At 43.5% G+C, this 18876-nt stretch overlaps 1 protein-coding gene across 1 annotated transcript in view; it reads right to left on the reverse strand.

The window, feature by feature from the left end:
* The window catches only part of LOC123368698 (NACHT, LRR and PYD domains-containing protein 3-like), a 66377-nt gene extending 51426 nt beyond the window's left edge, over positions 1 to 14951 (reverse strand). The window contains exons 1-5 of the mRNA XM_045013734.1: positions 14905 to 14951; positions 14010 to 14311; positions 10759 to 10800; positions 6950 to 8660; positions 2619 to 2708 (exon numbers count right to left, since the gene is read on the reverse strand). Coding sequence (XP_044869669.1) covers positions 2619 to 2708; positions 6950 to 8660; positions 10759 to 10800; positions 14010 to 14289 — 2123 coding nt within the window. The 5' untranslated portion in view covers positions 14290 to 14311; positions 14905 to 14951. The remainder of the gene's footprint in view (positions 1 to 2618; positions 2709 to 6949; positions 8661 to 10758; positions 10801 to 14009; positions 14312 to 14904) is intronic.
* Positions 14952 to 18876: the final 3925 nt, after the last annotated feature.

Consider the following 18876-nt stretch of genomic DNA (forward strand, 5'->3'; position numbering starts at 1 on the left):
CTACTTCCATCTTCTCATGTTCTCTGTAGGTATAAATATCTTCTTGCTGTATGTTCCAGTCTATGCATCCGATGAAGTGGGCTGTAGCCCACGAAAGCTTAAGCTCAAATAAATTTGTTAGTCTCTAAGGTGCCACAAGTACTCCTGTTCTTGTTGCGAATACAGACTAACACGGCTGCTACTCTGAAACCAGAAAAAAGAGGGAGGAGGTGAAATAGAGGGTAAGTGCCTTCCTTTGCTTGCCTTGCAGCTGAGAAGGTTTCAAGGCTGAGAGAAGGCTGGTTTTCTGTCCTCTTTTTTTATGCAATTTGTTTCTTACATACCGCTCCTTCTATTTGTTGTGTATCAGCTTGAGCTCTGTATGCTAATCACCAGAGAGGGAACAGCACACTGACTGGTACCTCAGAGTTCACCTAGAGATTTTCTTGGCCTTTTAGAATGGGGGTCTTTGGGGTCACTTCCTACCCACCATTAGAAGATCTTGTATATGTTTACAGAGGGAGCTGAATAGTTGTACCAAACTAAAAACCATTTGAAAGATGGACATACACTGACACAAACAATTCGGGCATGTTGACTGGCAGCCAGGCACTACTCAGCTGTGGTCAGTGTTGTCAGTCTGCCAAGTGCTAACGCTCAGGAACTGAGGCTAGTAGCCCTGGTCTATTTTAGTTCATCTTCCTTTAAAAGCAAGAAAATTAAATGACCTAAACTTCTGATAATGCAGAGTCAAGGTTGCCCAGTGTGACCTCTTGCCCTTCCAGCAAAAAGATAAAAATAAAAACAAAAAGAATTAAAAAAAAAAAAAACCTTACTTCTGAAAACCCGGAAATACAAAGTTAAAGTACCTTCCACCCCACAAAATAACCTTAACTCTGCCCTCTTTGAGCAATGCCTCAACATGCCAATAACCCATATACTAGCACTCCAGTCTTACAGATAATAGAGAACACTCTGGGAACGGAGCATATAAGCACCATGGGACAAAGTCTAACTCCTTCTCTTTACTAAGACAAAACTTGGGTTAGGTCAGATTTACCAAGCAGGAGCTACCTACACCTGGCCTACATTCAACCACTGATGGCTAAATCCATAAAGGGATATAGATGCCTAACTGCCATTTAAGCCTAAAATGTAGCTCTTAAAAACCCCTGTTCAGCTGCTATCTAACCCTGTAAGTGCCTTAATTCCACCGGTAAAGTCCCCTAGGCACCTAAACTTCTGCTAGTAGGCTGGCACACAACCACCTAAGTGGCCATGGAGCTGCAGGAGTCTCAAACTCATCATTGTCCCATGTATCTCACCTGTGGGACCCAATCTAGTAGGCATGCTCAGAGCACAGCAAATCAGGTCCCACACAAAGGGTGGCCAACGAAGTGATGGTGCTGCAATGACTATTTAAATATTTTATACAAAGTAGAATGGCTCCAGCAGGAGGAATTGAGAGAGTTCCATCATAGAATACTCTACATCCCAGCGATTAGGATACTTCCTTGAGATGCAGGAGACCTAGGTTCAAGTTTTTGCTCCAAATCTGGCAGAGTGGGGATTAGAATTAGGGTCTCCTAAATCTTGGGTGGAAGTGCTAACCACTGTACAATAGAGCATAAGGAGGAAAGGACATCAGCGCTTCCCTCCTATGAAACCCCTAGTAGAGATGGGTGCTTCCCTCTGCTCAGCCTCAGCATTTCCTACTGTCTAGCTCAGGCAGTTCAGCGTACTGGCTTCTGTGAATCCTATTCTTAGGCACCTAACTCCACCCCACCCCCACGGCTGGGTTCCTAACTTGGGTCTGCAGATACTCCTAGGTAGTGGGGTGCCTAAAGCTACATGTTGCAATGCCAAGCTGGAGTCCCTTCGTGAATCCAGCCCTGAGCCTACTGCTCATAAACCTTCTCAGACTTACAAAATGTTACCCTCACTTGTGCTCAAGATTCCTTCTGAGGCACTGCCTTCTCCTACAACTCACTAGGCCTTGGAGACCACTGTCATATATGCCATTAGATGGCTGACTATCGCCATGGCAAGAATACATCCTTCTGAACCTCTACTGACACAACCTACAGAGCTCAGCACTGAAATGAAAAAGAGTTGATCTATAAAAATACACATGCATCTCCCCTCATATCACAGTCACAACTCTGATAGCCTGCTCCAACTGATCTCTCCACCAATACATACAGATGCATAAAACCGGGGAAATGGCAGCTAAGGCGCATGCAGATAAGTGTTGCAATTAAAATCTGAGAAAGACAGCACAAACAATGGCACATTCTTAGTATTTCCACATCTGCTTATGATTGGGCCACCCTCACTGAAACACTCCCAAGGGCTATTGCCAGCTCTAGCAGGGCAAAGTTAAGGGTGCATTGCAGGGGTGGTGTGTACTGTCACTTTGTATCTCCTAGTTTTCAGAGGTTTAAGTTTAGCCTCTCTCCAGATTCTGGAAGGGCATGAGGCAGGACTGAGTGGCCTTAACTCAGTGTTACTGAGTTTTTTTGGGCTGTTAATATATGATAGTTACACCAGCAGTGGCAAAGAGAGCTGAACAGCTGTAGAATTTCTGGGATCACAAGCAACAACAATAGGATTTTTAAAAAGACAGAATAATTTCTTACCATAGTTTCTTTAATTTACAGTTTGGATCCTTCAGTGCTTGACAGAGCAGGAAAACACGTGAATGCTTCCACTCATCCTGATGTTGTTCCCTAGAAAGAGAGAAGAGGAATGTTTTGTTTTGGTCTCTGGAGACAGATTTTAATTCTGTTTCCTGAATATTAAAATAGCCTCTTGCGTGGTGTGGTCATACACTGCATATGATTTATTCTAGTTTCACAAAAACGAGGAGTCCGGTGGCACCTTAAAGACTAACAGATTTATTTGGCCATAAGCTTTCGTGGGCAAAAACTGCCCGTTGTCTCCATGCATCTGACAAAGGGGGCTTTTTGCCCATGAAAGCTTATGGCCAAATAAATCTGTTAGTCTTTAAGGTGCCACCAGACGCCTCGTTGTTTTTGTGGATACAGACTAACACGGCTACCCCTCTGATACTTGTCTACAGTTTCAGTTCACTGTAAATCCCCATGTGCTCAAAAATGTATCTAGTATCTTGGATGTACTTTAAATTCACAGATTGAACTAGAATAGGTGCTACTAAGAGTAACCGATTCATTTTTTGAAGTTGTACTCTGATCCCTGGTGAGCACTCACACAAATGGGACTGTCACCAGTGTTTTTGTGAAGATCTGTAATTATTTCATCATTTGAGATTCAACAGCAGATAAGGGTTTTTTTTAAAAAATATTAAATTGTTCAGACACTTTGTGAATAATAAGGCAACGTTAATTCAGTGAGTTATTAATTATAGGCACAGCTCTAACAGATGTTTCCGAAAGATATTACAGATTTGATATTTTAGTTGGCACAAAAATTTTGCCTACTGTCCTCCTTTAATCCCTCCATATATGCCAGTAACACCATCCCATTCTGTCTCATGACCTACCATCTCTCCAATCTCTCCCCTTCCCTCACCATTTTCCTCAAACTCTCCCTCTCCTCTGTTTTTTTTTCCATTTCTATTTTACTGTCCTCTATAAAATACCCTACCCACCTCTCCAACTATCGCTTACTCTCCCTTCATCTCCCAGCTCATTGAACATGCTATCTACAACTGCTGTTTGGAATGTCTATCTCCAATTCCATCCTAGACCCTCTCCAATCTGGCATTTTCTCCACAGAAATTTCCTTTACCAAAGTCTGTCTAACCTCTGTCTAGTTACATCTCAGGGTTTTATTCAATCCTTCCCCTTCACAACGTGACAATGCTGACCATTCTTGAAATCTTTTACTCTCTCAGCTTTCATGACTCTGTCCTCTCCTGCCTTTCTCTTCTAGTCAGTGTTTTATTTGATGGATCATTCTCATTCCCCTCCAACATTCATTGGGGTTCCACAGGGCTCCATGCTTTCCCCCCTCCGTATCTCCACTTACATCCTATCACTGGGCAATTTCATTCAAAACCATGGCTTTGACTATCATCTTTATGCTGATAACTCAGATTTATATCCCTTCTCTAGACCTCTCTCCATCCAGACTAAAATCTTGGCCTGTTTTTCTGACATCTCCTCATCTAGGTCCAGCCATAACCTTAAACTCAACATGGCCAAAACTAAGCTCTTGATCTTTCCTTCTTCCCCAATCTCTCCCTTCTCCCAGTCACTGTGGAAAGCACCATCATCCTTCCAGTATCACATGCTCATAATGTGGGTATTATTTTTTACTCAGTCATCTCTCTAGATCCACATATCCAGGCCACGTCGAAATCTTGCCACTTCTTCCTGAACAACATTCTAAGATCTGGTCTTTCCTTTTGGGCCACAGAGCTACAACTCTAATCCAGCCCTTGTCTTCTTACATCTTGGGCTCTACAATCGCCTCCTCTTTGGCTTTAACAAATGCAGTCTTGCCATCTCAAGTCCACACAAAATGTTGCTGCTAAGATAACCTTCTTGCCTTGTTCTTACTATGTCAGTCCCCACTTTGCATTTCTCCATGATTTAGCTATCTTTCTGCCACTGCTGTGATATCTGAGTGCCTTCCACAAGTCTCCTTTAAAACAAACTCTGTAATGTGCCCCATTCTTTAAGGGACCCTGTTCTTTAAAGGACAGCTCCCATTAATACAAACAATTAAAATACATCTATAAGCAAATAGAAACATCCAAATCCACCTTGTAATATAATTGTTTTCAATCTAAAACCATTTAAACTATTAATCAAGAGTCCTCATGCTGGCTTACTTATATTTCAGCAGGCTTGGTTTGAATCGACAATCTTCAGCACAGACTTCTACCACTTCAGCTATAGGCATCACTCTTAGGTGGGATCTGTGCTGTTAACCTCTGTGTGGAATAGCCATAGCTGGCTATGCAGCTATGTATGAAGTAACTCTGGAATGCTGGGTATCATGATTCTTAGGCTGGGTTCTGTTCCTGACTCTGGGATCAGATTATAGGCTACTGGTCAGAGTCAGCATAGATAAATGTAAAGATCCTCATGTTTCGATTGTCTGCACGGTAGGTAGAGCTGGAAACATGAGTTTCAACCACTTGACTTAAAGGACCACTCCTTTTAGCATGGAGGCAGTATCAGATTCATCAACTCAATGTGATCTAGCCACAGGAGAGGAGCAAAGAACCAGGCTATATTAGTAAGGGTTACTCAAGGAAATATGTTGGCCCCTTTCACCTCACAGGCAATGTGACACAACGACAAAAGAACCATCAAAGTCCGAGTCCCAAGAAGAAAGAAGACCCAGAAGAAAAGTCTGTGCCTGCTGCGCTTCAACTGATGCATAGAAGGGGGTCGATAAGTCAGACAAATGGTACAGTCATATAATGCAACCACCCTAGCCTGGTACAGGAGAATTGGGATGTCCTATCAGAGACCTGGATTCTATCCATAGCTCAGTGATGTTAGTTATCTTAACTGTCAAATGGGTGAATAACAGTTACATCTCCCCTAAGCCAAAGGTCTGAGGACTTGCTTAACAAGGGCTGTGACATGCATAGAAATATTAAGAGCAGCAAATAGAAGAGTTAGAATTAGAAGTCTTGGCCTTTTCACTGGCAGTTCAATATACTTCACTCACCATGAGGAAATGTGTGACGGACCTGCAGATATGTGACTGTTATGCATGATGTGAGACACTTGGCAGGGCTAGTTAAGATTGTTTTGGAGTCCTGCTGAGCTGTTAGTACTGGAGCTGTGACAGGACAACACTTATGAAGCAAAGAATTTATTTTGTTTATAGCTGATATTGACTGAGAGGGAACAAACTTCTGAAATATTGTTTAAATTGTATGTAACACTGAACAACCATATTTTATTGTATGTGGATAAGAGTTGTCCAGTTAAAACACTTTAAACTAATACAGAGGAAATGAACCATGATAGTGAGGTACTGTTGACCCTGCATAAAGTTATGGTGGAGTTTTCAGTTTAACAGGGCGGTTAAACCTTCATTTTAAAGAAAAAAGATCTTAAAAGTGGCAATAAAATAGAAATTATAACCGACAGAGTACTTGAATTCATCAGACTCAACGAGTCTACTGCTCAAACTAACTGCAATAGTCCAAGAACAACATTCTAAGATGACAAGCAAGTACAGGGCAACCTAGTGTCATTTAGCCCACACAGTGTCTGAGCACTGAGCCATCCAAGGATGGCGCTCTAAAGACAATGAAAAAATGATGTGCACTGTCAAGCTGATACTCAGCATGTAGCTTTACTCTGCTACTGGTGTGAATGAAAGGCAGGGAATTGGGTTTGTTCTGTTTTGCAAGCAAAGCATTATTTTCCTGACATTCCCTGAGATTAGGTAGAACCTTCTGTCCTTTAAGGTTAGTAAGTTTATTGCAGTTTAAAAGAAGAAGAAAGCTTGAATTTGGATTTAAAAAAATCTGAAAAATTCAACTATTTTTTCTACCTTTATTGAGGAGGAGAATATAATTGTACATTGGGGGCATGGAAATATGGGTCTATTTCCTTAAGATTTCCTTGCCCTTTGATGAAGGGCTTTTCAAAGATCATTTGAAGTCTCAGTGAATAGCACTCTACCTTCCTTGTACAATTGTTGACACAAAGCATGCTTCCCTCCCCAGCTCTTTGGCCTCACCTCACTCCTGTTCATAACCCATTTACGTAACACTATAGCAAACATTTCAGTCACTGAGTGGACAGAGCAGACCAAACAATCATGCTAAGAAAAAGGAAAAACACCTTTTTTGGTAGTTTGAACCTGAGGAAATCTCCATAACTATCATTAGCCTGCTGAAATAGAATTATTTTGTGGTGGGTCATTCAACCATTTATTACTTATCAAAACAGAGGGATAATCACATTTCATCAATTAAAGAAGGTGCATATATTAGAGCTCCAATAATACTTACTGATCTAATTCTTCATGTCTTTGTGGTGCTTCTTTCTTACAGTCTTCAAATCTGAATGTGCAGGCATACATCTCAAGAGACACCAGTCTATGGCAATTGTTTACACAAAATGAAAGAACTATTTGATCCATTGGAGTAAGTTTATTTTGACATATCACTATTTTAGTGAAAGGCTCCAATGCATTTTTCATAAAATTTTCATCTTGGATCTCATACAAACAGCGAAAGTCCTCAAGCTGAAAAATGATTTTATCATACACAGATGGCACAGATAGCACTGTTTGTTTATATGTTTGAATCCACTTAATTAAATCTGACTTAATTTTAGGTGAAATTTTACACCCAAATTTTTCCTCCATGTCCTTGATACTTTTTTCATTTAAGAGACCATACAGGAATCGCACTGTTAACATTAAGTAATTTCTAGAGTTTCCATAGTTTTCTAATAATGTTTTCACATCTTTCTTGGGAGTCCCTGAATCTTCCATTGTTTCATCTTCCTCCAGCACATAAAACAGGGCTGCAAAAAACTCCTGAAAGCTTAAGTGAATGAAGCTGTAGAGACATTCAGTGTCAATATCCTTTTGAAAAATGTTTTCGTTCAAAAAAAGAGGGAGAGCATCTGCCTGATCTAAGCCCAATATCTTGATTTCTTCTTCCTCAAACAGTATCTTTTGCTTCCAGATTCCATCAGCAGCCAAAGAGCAAAGTCCCCTCAAGCTAGCTTTCTTACATGGCTTTGAATTGCTGCCAGGAGGGTTAACTAAACTGGAAAGATAGAGCACATACATTCCGGTGGTTGTTTTGGAAGCTTGTGCAAGATCCTCACCTTTTTCAAGCTGTTGTTTCAGAACCGTGCAGATGATCCAACACATGATGGGGACAAAGCACATGGTGAAGAGAATTTCATTCTCTCTCACAAATCTAAAAGCTTGTCTTGCCTGTTTCTCATTTCCAAAGAACTTATGGAAATACTCTTTCCTGTCAGCTTCAGAAAACCCCAGGATCTCTGCGTAACGTTCACACCTCCCCAGTTTCTCCAGAGCAGCTGGTCTTGTAGTGATCAGCAAGTAGGATTCAGGAAGAACTGTTCTCCTAAATAAACTGCTCAGTAAAATTTCCACTGGCTTTTTCTCCCAGGGCTCAGAGCACAGGTTATCTTCTGACTGATCAAAGGAAAATCTCAGTTCATCAAATCCATCAATTATGAACAGGAGTTTATCTGGTTGTCCCAGAATGTGCTTAATTGATGTCTTATTATTAGGGCAATGTTTTAAAATCATGTCAGCCACACTTACTTCCTTAGTAAGAAGGTTCATCTCCCTACAATTTATGTAGAAGACATAATCAAACATTTCCTTATAAAGTTCCCCAGCTGCCCAGTCCAACATGATCTTTTTTGAAGTAACTGTTTTTCCAATCCCTGCAGCTCCCACCAGTACAACAATCTGTGGTGTTTGTCCATCTTTGTCAGGTTTAAATAAAGTACCCATGGTAATCACAGAACTAGCTCGCTCGGTCATGGCTTCTGTATGTTTCCAACCCGTGGCTATTATTTCATGTTCTCGGTTTTTTCCATAACCATGACTGTTAACAATAATCAGCTTTGTGTATCTGCTGTTTAGCTTCACATTCTCACCAAGACGAGCATTCCTGTCTTTTATTACTTGATACTTTTTTTGTACATATTCTCTGTACTTCACCCTGAAATCTAAGTCAGTGACATAAAGTGTTAGAAATATTGAAGCACCAGAAGTTCAGAATATAGTTAAACTGTTACAGTAAATCTATAAATTTATAAAATGATAGTACTTTAAATTTATGTTATACCTTTTGTTGAAAAGGATCCCTAAATGTTTAATTAGATCTGATCCTGCCGCCCTTATTTAAATTATTCATGTGAGTAAAAACTGTGGTAATCACTTCACCCACCATGGAAATGCAGCCATCTCTAGAGTGAAACTTGTTAACTATTTAACACTGAACATAACACCACATAACAAATGAGGACATGAAATGGGGAAGAATGCCCCATGCAAAATTTAATGTTCTCTCTCCTTTGCATGATAATTGTTTGAAATAATCAGTATTATGTATCTTTAGAATCATATTCTCGCCAGTAAGGTTGTCCACGTATTTTTTGACTCTCTACTATTTTTAATATCTTAATAATTCCCCCTGTAATCTAAATCAGTGGCATGAGGCATTAGAAATATTTAACTGGACATTCAGAAAAAGGATAGACTTCTCATTAATCTGTTCCAATAAAGTTATCTTAGCAATAATAATGGTACCTTAAATTCATACTGCACCTTTCCTCATAGAGGATCCTGTAATCACTTAACTACAGGCCTGATCCTTCCACCCTTACTCAAATAAATCATCCCACTGAAATTATTCATATGCGTAAAGACTGTGGGTATCACTTTATCCCCCACTGAAATTCAGCCTTGCACTGGGTGAAGCCTGTTAACTATTAAACGGTGCACAGCAACAGTATACAAGTTAGGAGGAGAATATCAGATCCAGCTGAAACAGTGCTGGGTATTTAGATGGAAAGAATGTAACTTCACAAACTAGAATATGGCCAGGACCCACAGTTTTGAAAAACTGTCACAGAATGTTTGTGGACCACAATTGAGTACCTCCACTTGTCTTCCTCACTTAAAAGAGGGTGCATTGGCTCAGTACCTATTGTTGTAACAAACATCCCCAGAGGAATGTTGTGCACAAGTCTGTAGTGGAAGTTGTCCAACATAACAAAAGTCCCTCTAAGCCCATTATATAAAAATGTGTGTAAAAGTCAGCAAGGGTTGAAAATCACCAAAATGTATTTTCATAGGATAATTTTAATTGAATGACTGTTTGTCTGGGGGGCACTAAACAGAACAGCAAAATGCATCACAGCTGCCATCTCTACCACCTCCTGGGATCCACCATGTTACCTTTGGGCCTTCAGCATCCTGATTCTGAAGGACATTCTGATCACACCAAGAGCCGGAGAGAGGGAACCAAATGACATCACCATCTCCATTGACTTTGGCTAAATCCTGAACACCACCTAGGAGGTGAGCCTGAGACTCCTGCTGCCACCCCCTTCTTCATGTGTCAGTTTTCTTTTCTACCATCTGTCCTTTCTTCATGTTTTTAGTTTTCCCTTTGTGCTTTCTGTCTAATAAGAGTCTGGTTTAGCCAGCCAAAACAATTCATCTTTCACAACACTACTACATATCTGAGGCCAGAGAAGCAGCTAAAAGCAATGCCTTAAATGGCTTAACCCTGGTAAAAGTTTGCCTCAGAGCAGCTGATCAGATCATGTGCTGGATCTGAGATTCTCCAGCAGTGAGGTTGCCAGTGAAAGTCAGCATCAGGGACAAAGGCTGTATTTTCTCTCTTTACTATTCTTTCCTCTCCCTTTTGTGTGAGTTTGTTTTGTTTCTTCTTAAAGAAAAACAGTTTGTGACTTCAATAACCGTAGCAGTTGCAACACAAGGGCATTTCCTGGAGACTGATACCAGCTGTTGCCTATTAAACCCTAGGAAATGCTTTTCACCTCCAGTGCTATTATCATAGTCACCATACAATGTTGCCATTGGAAATAGATAGCATTACTACTGTATTTGTGATAGTCTTCTAGCCTGGGGAGTAACAAGGGAACCCTGTGCTAATGGTATCATCCGGATAGACATTTGTACAGATTTTGTTAACACAACTGTTTGTGTATCAAAGGGATAGTTCCCAGAAAGCATCCGGTTGAGTAAGCAGGAAACCACTGTACTGGGGTAACTCCCCATGTAGATATCACATACCTTCTGCTGAAGCCTCTGACTGTTTTTGATTCAAATGCAAATCTGAAAGACAAATTATATTTAAATGACATTGTAAGATTTTATAGTGCATTTCAATGCAAGTGTATTTATATTCTGTATAGAGCCACTTAGTGACTGAATGATGCAATTTCATCTTGTGTTTAAAAGAAGAGAGCATTGCTACCAGCAGTCATTTTTTAGTGTCATTTGTGGAGCAGAGAGTAAATTCAGGAGTGTTTTTAGGGAGAGGGAATCCCCCAAGAAACACTCATGTGCCAAAGCAGATCAGATGAAACAATTCAAGGGCCCATATAGCTGTAAGTTGTGCCCTAGTGCAGGGGTTAGACTAGGTGACTCAGAGCCTTTCCAAACCTAGAGACCTAAGGCAGACATTGGGGCAGATAGAGGGAAATATTTTTGTTCAAATAATTATAATCAAGATGCAACCACTGGGAGTAGAGCTCCGATAATGGGGTCTTTTCTTTCCTCTCCCCACAGCTTTTCCCTCTATTTAATTATTTACATAAAATGGTTATTGCCTGATCCACTAGATGTTATTTTATACAATTTAATTATACGGGCAGCCAAGAATAGGTTGCATTAAATAATTATTGTAACAGATGGAATGGCTAAGTTAAAGGAATAAAGTACCCTCTTCTCTCATTCCTCAGAAACATAAAGACCCAAATAATTATGAAGTTCTTATAGGTTTAGAGACACAATCAGTGATCGGGGCTCCACTGTACTAGGTCCCGTGCACAGTGCTTAATTTGTGCCAGGGTTTGCCAGGACTGAGCCCCGGCACCTCTCGGCTTTCTGCATCAGTTATGAAAGTAACAAAAAATTACTTGAGCCCCGGTACCTCTTTCATTACCAGTAAAGCACTGCCTGTGCACATTTACAACAAGACCATCCCTGCCTAATGGAGCTCACAGTCTACACCAAATAAATGCCCCCTGCATTGTGCTCTGGAGACTGCTAAACTTACACCCTGGTGGACCTTCCCCAGGAGTGCATTGCAAAGGCCTCTAGGGAGAGCTCCACTGCCAGCCCTGGAGCTTCCATCCCAGGAACCCCTGGCAGAACCAACCCAGCTGAGATCCACCGTCACCATGGGTGAGAGGAACAGGAGTGACTGTAACAGGGTTGAGTTTAGCTCCATCACAGAGCACGTGGAGTGTAACACTGTTCCACTAAAGAGTGGCTCCCCATTGGCACTGACTCCTTCACTCTTGTGGGACATTGCAAAGTGGCCTTGAGCTTTTGGAACCACAGCTCTCTAGCTTTGCTAGCTACTTCTTGAGTTTGTATTGCAGTGAATTGAGGTTTTTTACGTTGGTTTATTATTATTTTTGTTTTGGGAAGGAGTTGTTTGTATGTTTGTTTTTAATGAAAAATAGCCTGGAACATTAAAGTTCCTGACTGGAACCCCAGAAATATTCTATGGGGCCAGTCAGCTGTTTGGTGATAATAGACTGGGCCAGGCTCTCTGCAGTGATCAGTTTCCAGTTACACAGCCTCAATTCTCCGTCACAGCCAGGCACAGGAAACAGCACCCTGCAGGGCTGCCTAGAGGATTCAGGGGGTCTGGGGCACAGCAATTTCAGGGGCCCCTTCCATAAAAAAATGTTGCAATACTATAGTAACATGTATTTGGAAATGTAAAAAATAACTAGTGAAATACATTCAAAAATTAATTTGTAATAATTTGAAAATACACTAAATACATTATTTAAAAACACTAAATGCTTTAATGGTATGTACACATTTGCAATTACATAATGGGCTGTTGCTGGGTGATGGTGATGGTTGGTGCCAATGGGCTGTCGCTGCCTGGGGGTGGTGCTGCTGCTGTCCAGGGCTGGGTGGGGAGCTGGGCTCTGGGTTAGGAGGTGCCCGGCTCACAGGAGCTGGGCTCAGGGATGTGGGGAGATGGGGTCAGAGGGGTGTCCGGCTCAGAGGGGCTGGGCTTGGAGCTGGGGGTCAGGGCTGTGGGGGGATGGGGTCAGGGGGGTATCCAGCTCAGAGGGGCTGGGTTCAGAGCTGGGGGTCAGGGCAGGGGCGGCTCCAGGCACCAGCACACCAAGCGTGTGCCTGGGGCAGCAAGCCGCGGGGGGCGCTCAGCCGGTCGCCGTGAGGGTGGCAGGCAGGTTGCCTTCAGCGGCATGCCTGCGGAGGGTCTGCTGGTCCCACGGCTTCGGGGACCTCCTGCAGGCTGCCGCCGAATTTGCGGGACCGGGGATCTCCCACAGGCAAGCCACCAAAGGCAGCCTGCCTGCCATGCTTGGGGCAGCAAAATACTTAGAGCCACCCTTGGTCAGGGCTGTGGGGAGGATGGGGTATGGGGGTGTCCGGCTCAGAGGGGCTGGGCTCAGAGCTGGGGGTCAGGGCTGTGGGGGTAATAGGGTCGAGGGGTGTCCGGCTCAGAGGGGCTGGGCTCAGAGCTGGGGGTCAGGGCCATGGGGGATGCAGTTGGGGGGTGCCCAGCCCCGGCCCCTTACCATGCCACTTACCCCCTCTCCCGGAGCCTCAGCGGGCCGCATCCAGAAGCGGCCCCAGACAGCGCTGCAGCAGCATGGTGTCTCCAGCGGGGCCTGAGCTCCCGCCGTTTGGCCGCAGCTTGCAGCCCCGTCCCCTTACCACATGGCTCTGAGCAGGAGGAGCTCAGGCCCGCTGGAGCTACGGTGCTGCAACGCTGGCCAGGGCTGCTCCCCGACGCGGCGCGCTGAGACGCCAGGGGATGGGGGAAGACAGAGGCAGGGGAGCCTCCAACATACTCCTGCGGGCCCCTGCGGGGCCCGGGGTCTGGGGCAAATTGCCCCACTTGCCCTCCCCTCTGGGTGGCCCTGGCACCCTGGGGGCTGTTCTAACTTGCAACAGCTACCTATGTTCCCCAAGAAACAAGTTCTTCAGCTGGGGATCCACTTCAGTTACTCCTCCTCCCCACCTCTCTCTGTCTGGGACACTCCTTCTGCACCACTATGTTGGTTATACACCCACTAGGACTGTCCCACACTGCGGATTTCCTCAGAAGGAGAGTTACAGGCTGCCTCTGCTCCCCTTGTGCCACCTGAGTGGGGAAAAGGCAGTGGAGCAAGTCAGAGAATCTGGCCCACCATGGGCATTTCTGCTTTGCATCCCCCTGGCTTCCTGCTGGGATTTAAAATTTGTCATTCCTGCCATCAGCCTGTTTCTCCTGTTGCTGCCCTGGGGCAGATTCCCAGTTTTTACAGTAACTTTAGGTTTCCTACCCTTCTCTCTTTCTTCTCTGAGTTTTGCAGCAGAATCTCGGAGGTCGATCTGAGTGAAAACCTCTATGGTTACATTTACTGCAGTGTCTCCACCATAGAATTCCATCAAGAGGTTCTTCGTATCTGTCCTGTCGGCATTCTCCAGCCAACCTCGGGGGATGGTACCTTTCCCCTCAAAGTCAGAATGTGATAGTTTGTCTTTAAATCTTTTGAAGTCTTCCTGAAGAAGGTTGTCAAGGACACTTTGAAGCAGGTCACTGATTCTGCTTCGGTTTTCCATCACCAGTATCAGGAAAAAGAAACTAAAATACAACATAAAGTCTCATTATTAATCGTTAATATGGAATAACAACTGTAATTCCCATGTAGAGGAAATAAGTGTAGTCTAGTCCTGAAAGTAGGTCATTGGGGCTTATGACTCCTCAGTGCTTTTCCTCACAAATGACTCACTGGATAGCTCGTTTTGTCTCTGTGCTTTAGTTTAACTATCTGTAAAATGGGACAGGTGTGCTCATTTAACTCCCAGGGGTGTCATGCAGTTTGCTAATGTTTGTAAAGCCAGTTGAAGTTTTAGGATGAAAAGTGCTATAATAATAGTATTTGTTGTCCAAATGCATTTCCAGATACAAGGTGGGGGTACCTAATTTAGACAAAAAACTAGTACAGTCTGGAATCTCTATTTCACAATCCTGGAATAGCAAGACCTCTCCACTGGGAACCAGTGGTAGTTTGGAAAGCCTCAGGAATATTTTAAATGTCAGTGCAGAAGGTAAAGAGCAGTAGTGGTACTTTCTGACACAGTGATCAGGCCCCATAAATCGAGTGTATAAACTATAACTACTTCTGATTAAATTTAGGCCCGCCCAAGAGAAAATGCAGAATATCATGTGCTTACCATTTGGCCAGAAACTACAAACCAGAGCTGGTGGCCTTCATTTGACAGGTTTCTCTCAGTCTTCTCGGTGCTGAAACACAGACGCAAAAAAAAAAATCTAGGCAGAGGAACAGGAAACCATATGCTCAAAGTTTATTTCCTCAACAAAGCCAAACTAAAACATCTCCAGTTAAAGCTGACCTTCAGCACTTCCTGAATTTTTATAAACAGCCCTCATACTACAGCATATACGTTTTTAAGCCTTTTGTGTGTGTCTGCGTGTGTGCACACAAAATTCTTTTCTGGTTTTTCATTCCTCATAGAAGTTTACCTTTTGAACACTTTCTTTTGGCCTCAGCAATTTGCGCATCTATTTTCTGTGAAATGGTGGCATCCCAAACTTGTCCAAGGATTTGTTCATCACTCTTCCTCTTGCGCTTACTTTGTGTTGGGAGAAAATACTGTAGCAGTTTTACCCAAGACAATGAAGCATACATGTAAAGAAAGTGTGATAGACAGAGAATGGGGAATGCTTTCTGCATCTGCTATATATGCAAATAGGGGTAATAGCAGGGGGAGGAGCTTAATTTCCTCACTTTGCTTTTTCTGGTGGTGTGAGCCAATATTTTGAATTTCAAAAGATTATGAGAACAGGGCGTTGACAAAATTAAAGCAAGCAGAAGTGGATCTTCATGGACCATGAATTTCATAAGATAAGTTGAAAATGCTTTACAAGTCACTTGTAAAGTTACTCAGAAGGAAGTTGCTACTTGATTCATGGAGGAAGGAGGCATTTCAGATTCATCCCTGTAAGATTCTTTATCTCTGCTTTCTTTCTGAGGCAATCCCCTTTATTCCCACAAAGATCAAATTAGCAGTGCTTTTTGGGGTGATAGCCAGCTTGGGGTGCTTTGCACCCAAACACCTGGCACCATTTGGGGCTTTGTCTTCTCACTGTGGTTTCAACTACAATAAGAAAGTCTCACATTTATTGTTTTCATTTGCAGCTCCCTAGCCCCAGCTGAGAAGGGAAAATGGGACATTCACCATTCATTTCAGCAGAGAAATGAGAAGAATGGTGACAAGGAATCCATGGGTCCCACTCCTCTTCAGATGGAAACAGAATGGGGGGTTTCTTCCTGGTTTACAGCTGGGATCTGATCCTCAGCTGGTGTGAGTCAGCACAGCTCTGCTGACATCAATGGAACCACCCTCATTTACACCAGCTGAGGATCTGGCCAAGGGACAGTTCATGTCTTGGAAAGGACTGAGGGTCTGGGAAGAATGTAGGGAGTGGCCCATATGTGGGTTCCTAGATAAGTTGCTTCACAGGGGGCTGAATTTGCTTCCATCTGCCCTGCACATAAAGTGAACATGACAACTGCTGTCTTACTCATCTGTTGAGAACAGCAATATGTATACTATCGACACTTTCTCGACTTGGTCTCCTGCTGTGTCCATTAGCCTATCTTCACAACTCAACCCACACAGCCTCTCCAGGATGCCTTAAATATAATATACCCTCCCAAAAATATGTTAAGAGGACATTTACATCAAGTACTCAAACGTTAGAAAATACCAGAATTAAGGCTGCCTGTGGAACCTGAATTCTGCCTCCTTCTGCGTGTGCACCATGTTAGAGTCTTTAATCACTTCATCACATACTATTCTCCCATGGGACCCCACCTCATTCACTGAACGGGGAGCCAGGTGATTTTTTTTTTTGTTCTGCTTATTCAATGTGTGGCCCCAAACCTCATTCAGCACAAATCATTCAACCCCTGAACTGAACACAGAATTATTCATTTCTCCCTAGGCATTTCTATAGTGCTTTCACATTCTGAGTAATATACAAACATTAATGAATTTATCTTCACCACTTGCCTGTGAGGTGAGAGGTTAGTATTATCCTTGTTTTACAGCTTGGGAATTGAGATGAAGGCCAAAATCGTTAGAAATGTCCATTAATTTGGGAAAAAGAACAGGAGTACTTGTGGCACCTTAAAGACTAACAAATTTATTTTAGCATGAGCTTTCGTGCATCTGAAGAAGTGAGCTGCAGCTCACGAAAGCTCATGCTAAAATAAATTTGTTAGTCTTTAAGGTGCCACAAGTAGTCCTGTTCTTTTTGCGGATACAGACTAACACGGCTGCTACTCTGAAACCTGTCATTAATTTGGGGTGCTCAACTTGAGACATCTCTGGTTTGATTTTCCACAGTACTTAACATTATAGTATACTTTATATGTTCAAAGCATCAATCAACTTCTGATGCACTCATGGGAGCTCGGCATTTCTGCAAATCTGGCCCCAAGTGTCTCATGTTGGGCACCCAAGAAATGAAGAACACACCCTTGGTGTCCAACTATGAACAATTTTAAGTGACTTGCCCAGCATCATACTTGCTCTCTGGCAGAGGCAGGGATATAATCCACTTCTCCAGGGAAGCATTCCACTTCCTTAACCACAAAACCATCCTTTCTCTTCCTGTAATCCCCTGCCTAATTCACTACTCACTTTCCAGCTTCTGCAACAAATGAAGCAGGGGTTTTACAAACAATAGTCTCCTACACTACATAACCCTGACTCATCTCCAGAGCAGGTCCATCCTGTTCACTGAATGAGGCAGGGATCCTGTGGAAAAGATAGCATGTGGTCACATAATTAAAGACCGTATCATAATGCACATAAAAGGAAAATTAAGATTGGACAGGTAATCTTAATGATGGCATTTCCTAACTTCTGAGTGCTTAACTTAGCAACCTTAATGTTCTTTTAATGTAGTTTTTATCACATTATATATCCCTCTGCTGTAGAACCAGGCTGTTCTAGTACTGTACCAGGACTCCAAATGTACAGGAGTCTGAGGGAGAGAAGATAACAACCTGTGCATTTTGAAAACCTCTAAAAACTAACTGGGATGAGAATTGGCTGAGCTTGGGAGCTGTTTGATGTCACCTGGCTCACCGTTCATTTGACCAGACTCTTTACTGTCTAGAGGCATTTCTTGCTTGTGCTCTGCTAGTTACCTTTAGGAGAGCCAGTCTGGTCATGCTCAGGCATCACTGTAGATCTGTTTTGTATCCGCAGGCAGGGCCGTCCTTACCCATATACAAAGTATGCAGCTGTGTAGGGCACCAGGAAATTTGGGGCACCAAATTTCCTGGTGCCCTGCGCAGCTGCGTGCTGCTCCAGCCCCTGCTCCGGCTCTTCCCCAGGACACCTGCCCCAGCCCCAGCCCCACCTTTTCCCGCCCCTGCCCAGTCCTGCTTCTACTCCCCATAGCTCTGCAGCAGGGCCAGGGCTACACTCACTGGTGGCAGGAGGGCAGCGACCTGGCCCCAGCCACGCCGCTGGTGAGTGCTGGGCAGTGGTTTCCCCCCCACCCCCCCAAGCCAGCCCTGCCCCCCCCTCCCGCGAGGCCTGGGGCCCACTCCTCACCCCCCCCCCGCTGTGGAGGCCTGGGGGCAGCCCCCCTGCTCCCTCCCCACAGAGGTCTGGGGCCCCACCCCCCCCCACGGGGGGGCAGTGTAGGGCCCCAGAATAGCTAGGGATGGCCCTGTCCACAGGGCCTAATTTATCATTGCCAGCACCTTGTGCACTCATTTACACCAGTGCATACGGTGGGTGTCAAATGCCCCACAACCAGAATAGTGGTATGTGCCCCATGTAAAGCTCCACTGTTGTGATGCAGGCGACTTCTCATTCATTCATTCCCAAACAACATTTGTTAAAATTTACAGGAAAATCTCTATGTGCAACAACCTAAGTGCATGGGACAACAAGCAGACTGTGCCTTGTGGATGGAAACAAACATAGTTGCAGACACTGCACCTCGGTTTCACTCACCTATTTGTGTGTGTGCTGTTAACTGAAATAGCAAGCAATTAAACCTCCTGAACAGAGTGACTCTTTTTCCTGAATGAAGGTGCCTCAAGCAACTCTTTAGGCAATAGACATTAATCATATCTTAAGATATTTGGACATCATGAT

Source organism: Mauremys mutica, chromosome 4, assembly GCF_020497125.1.
Source record: "Mauremys mutica isolate MM-2020 ecotype Southern chromosome 4, ASM2049712v1, whole genome shotgun sequence".
Lineage (NCBI taxonomy): Eukaryota > Metazoa > Chordata > Testudines > Geoemydidae > Mauremys > Mauremys mutica.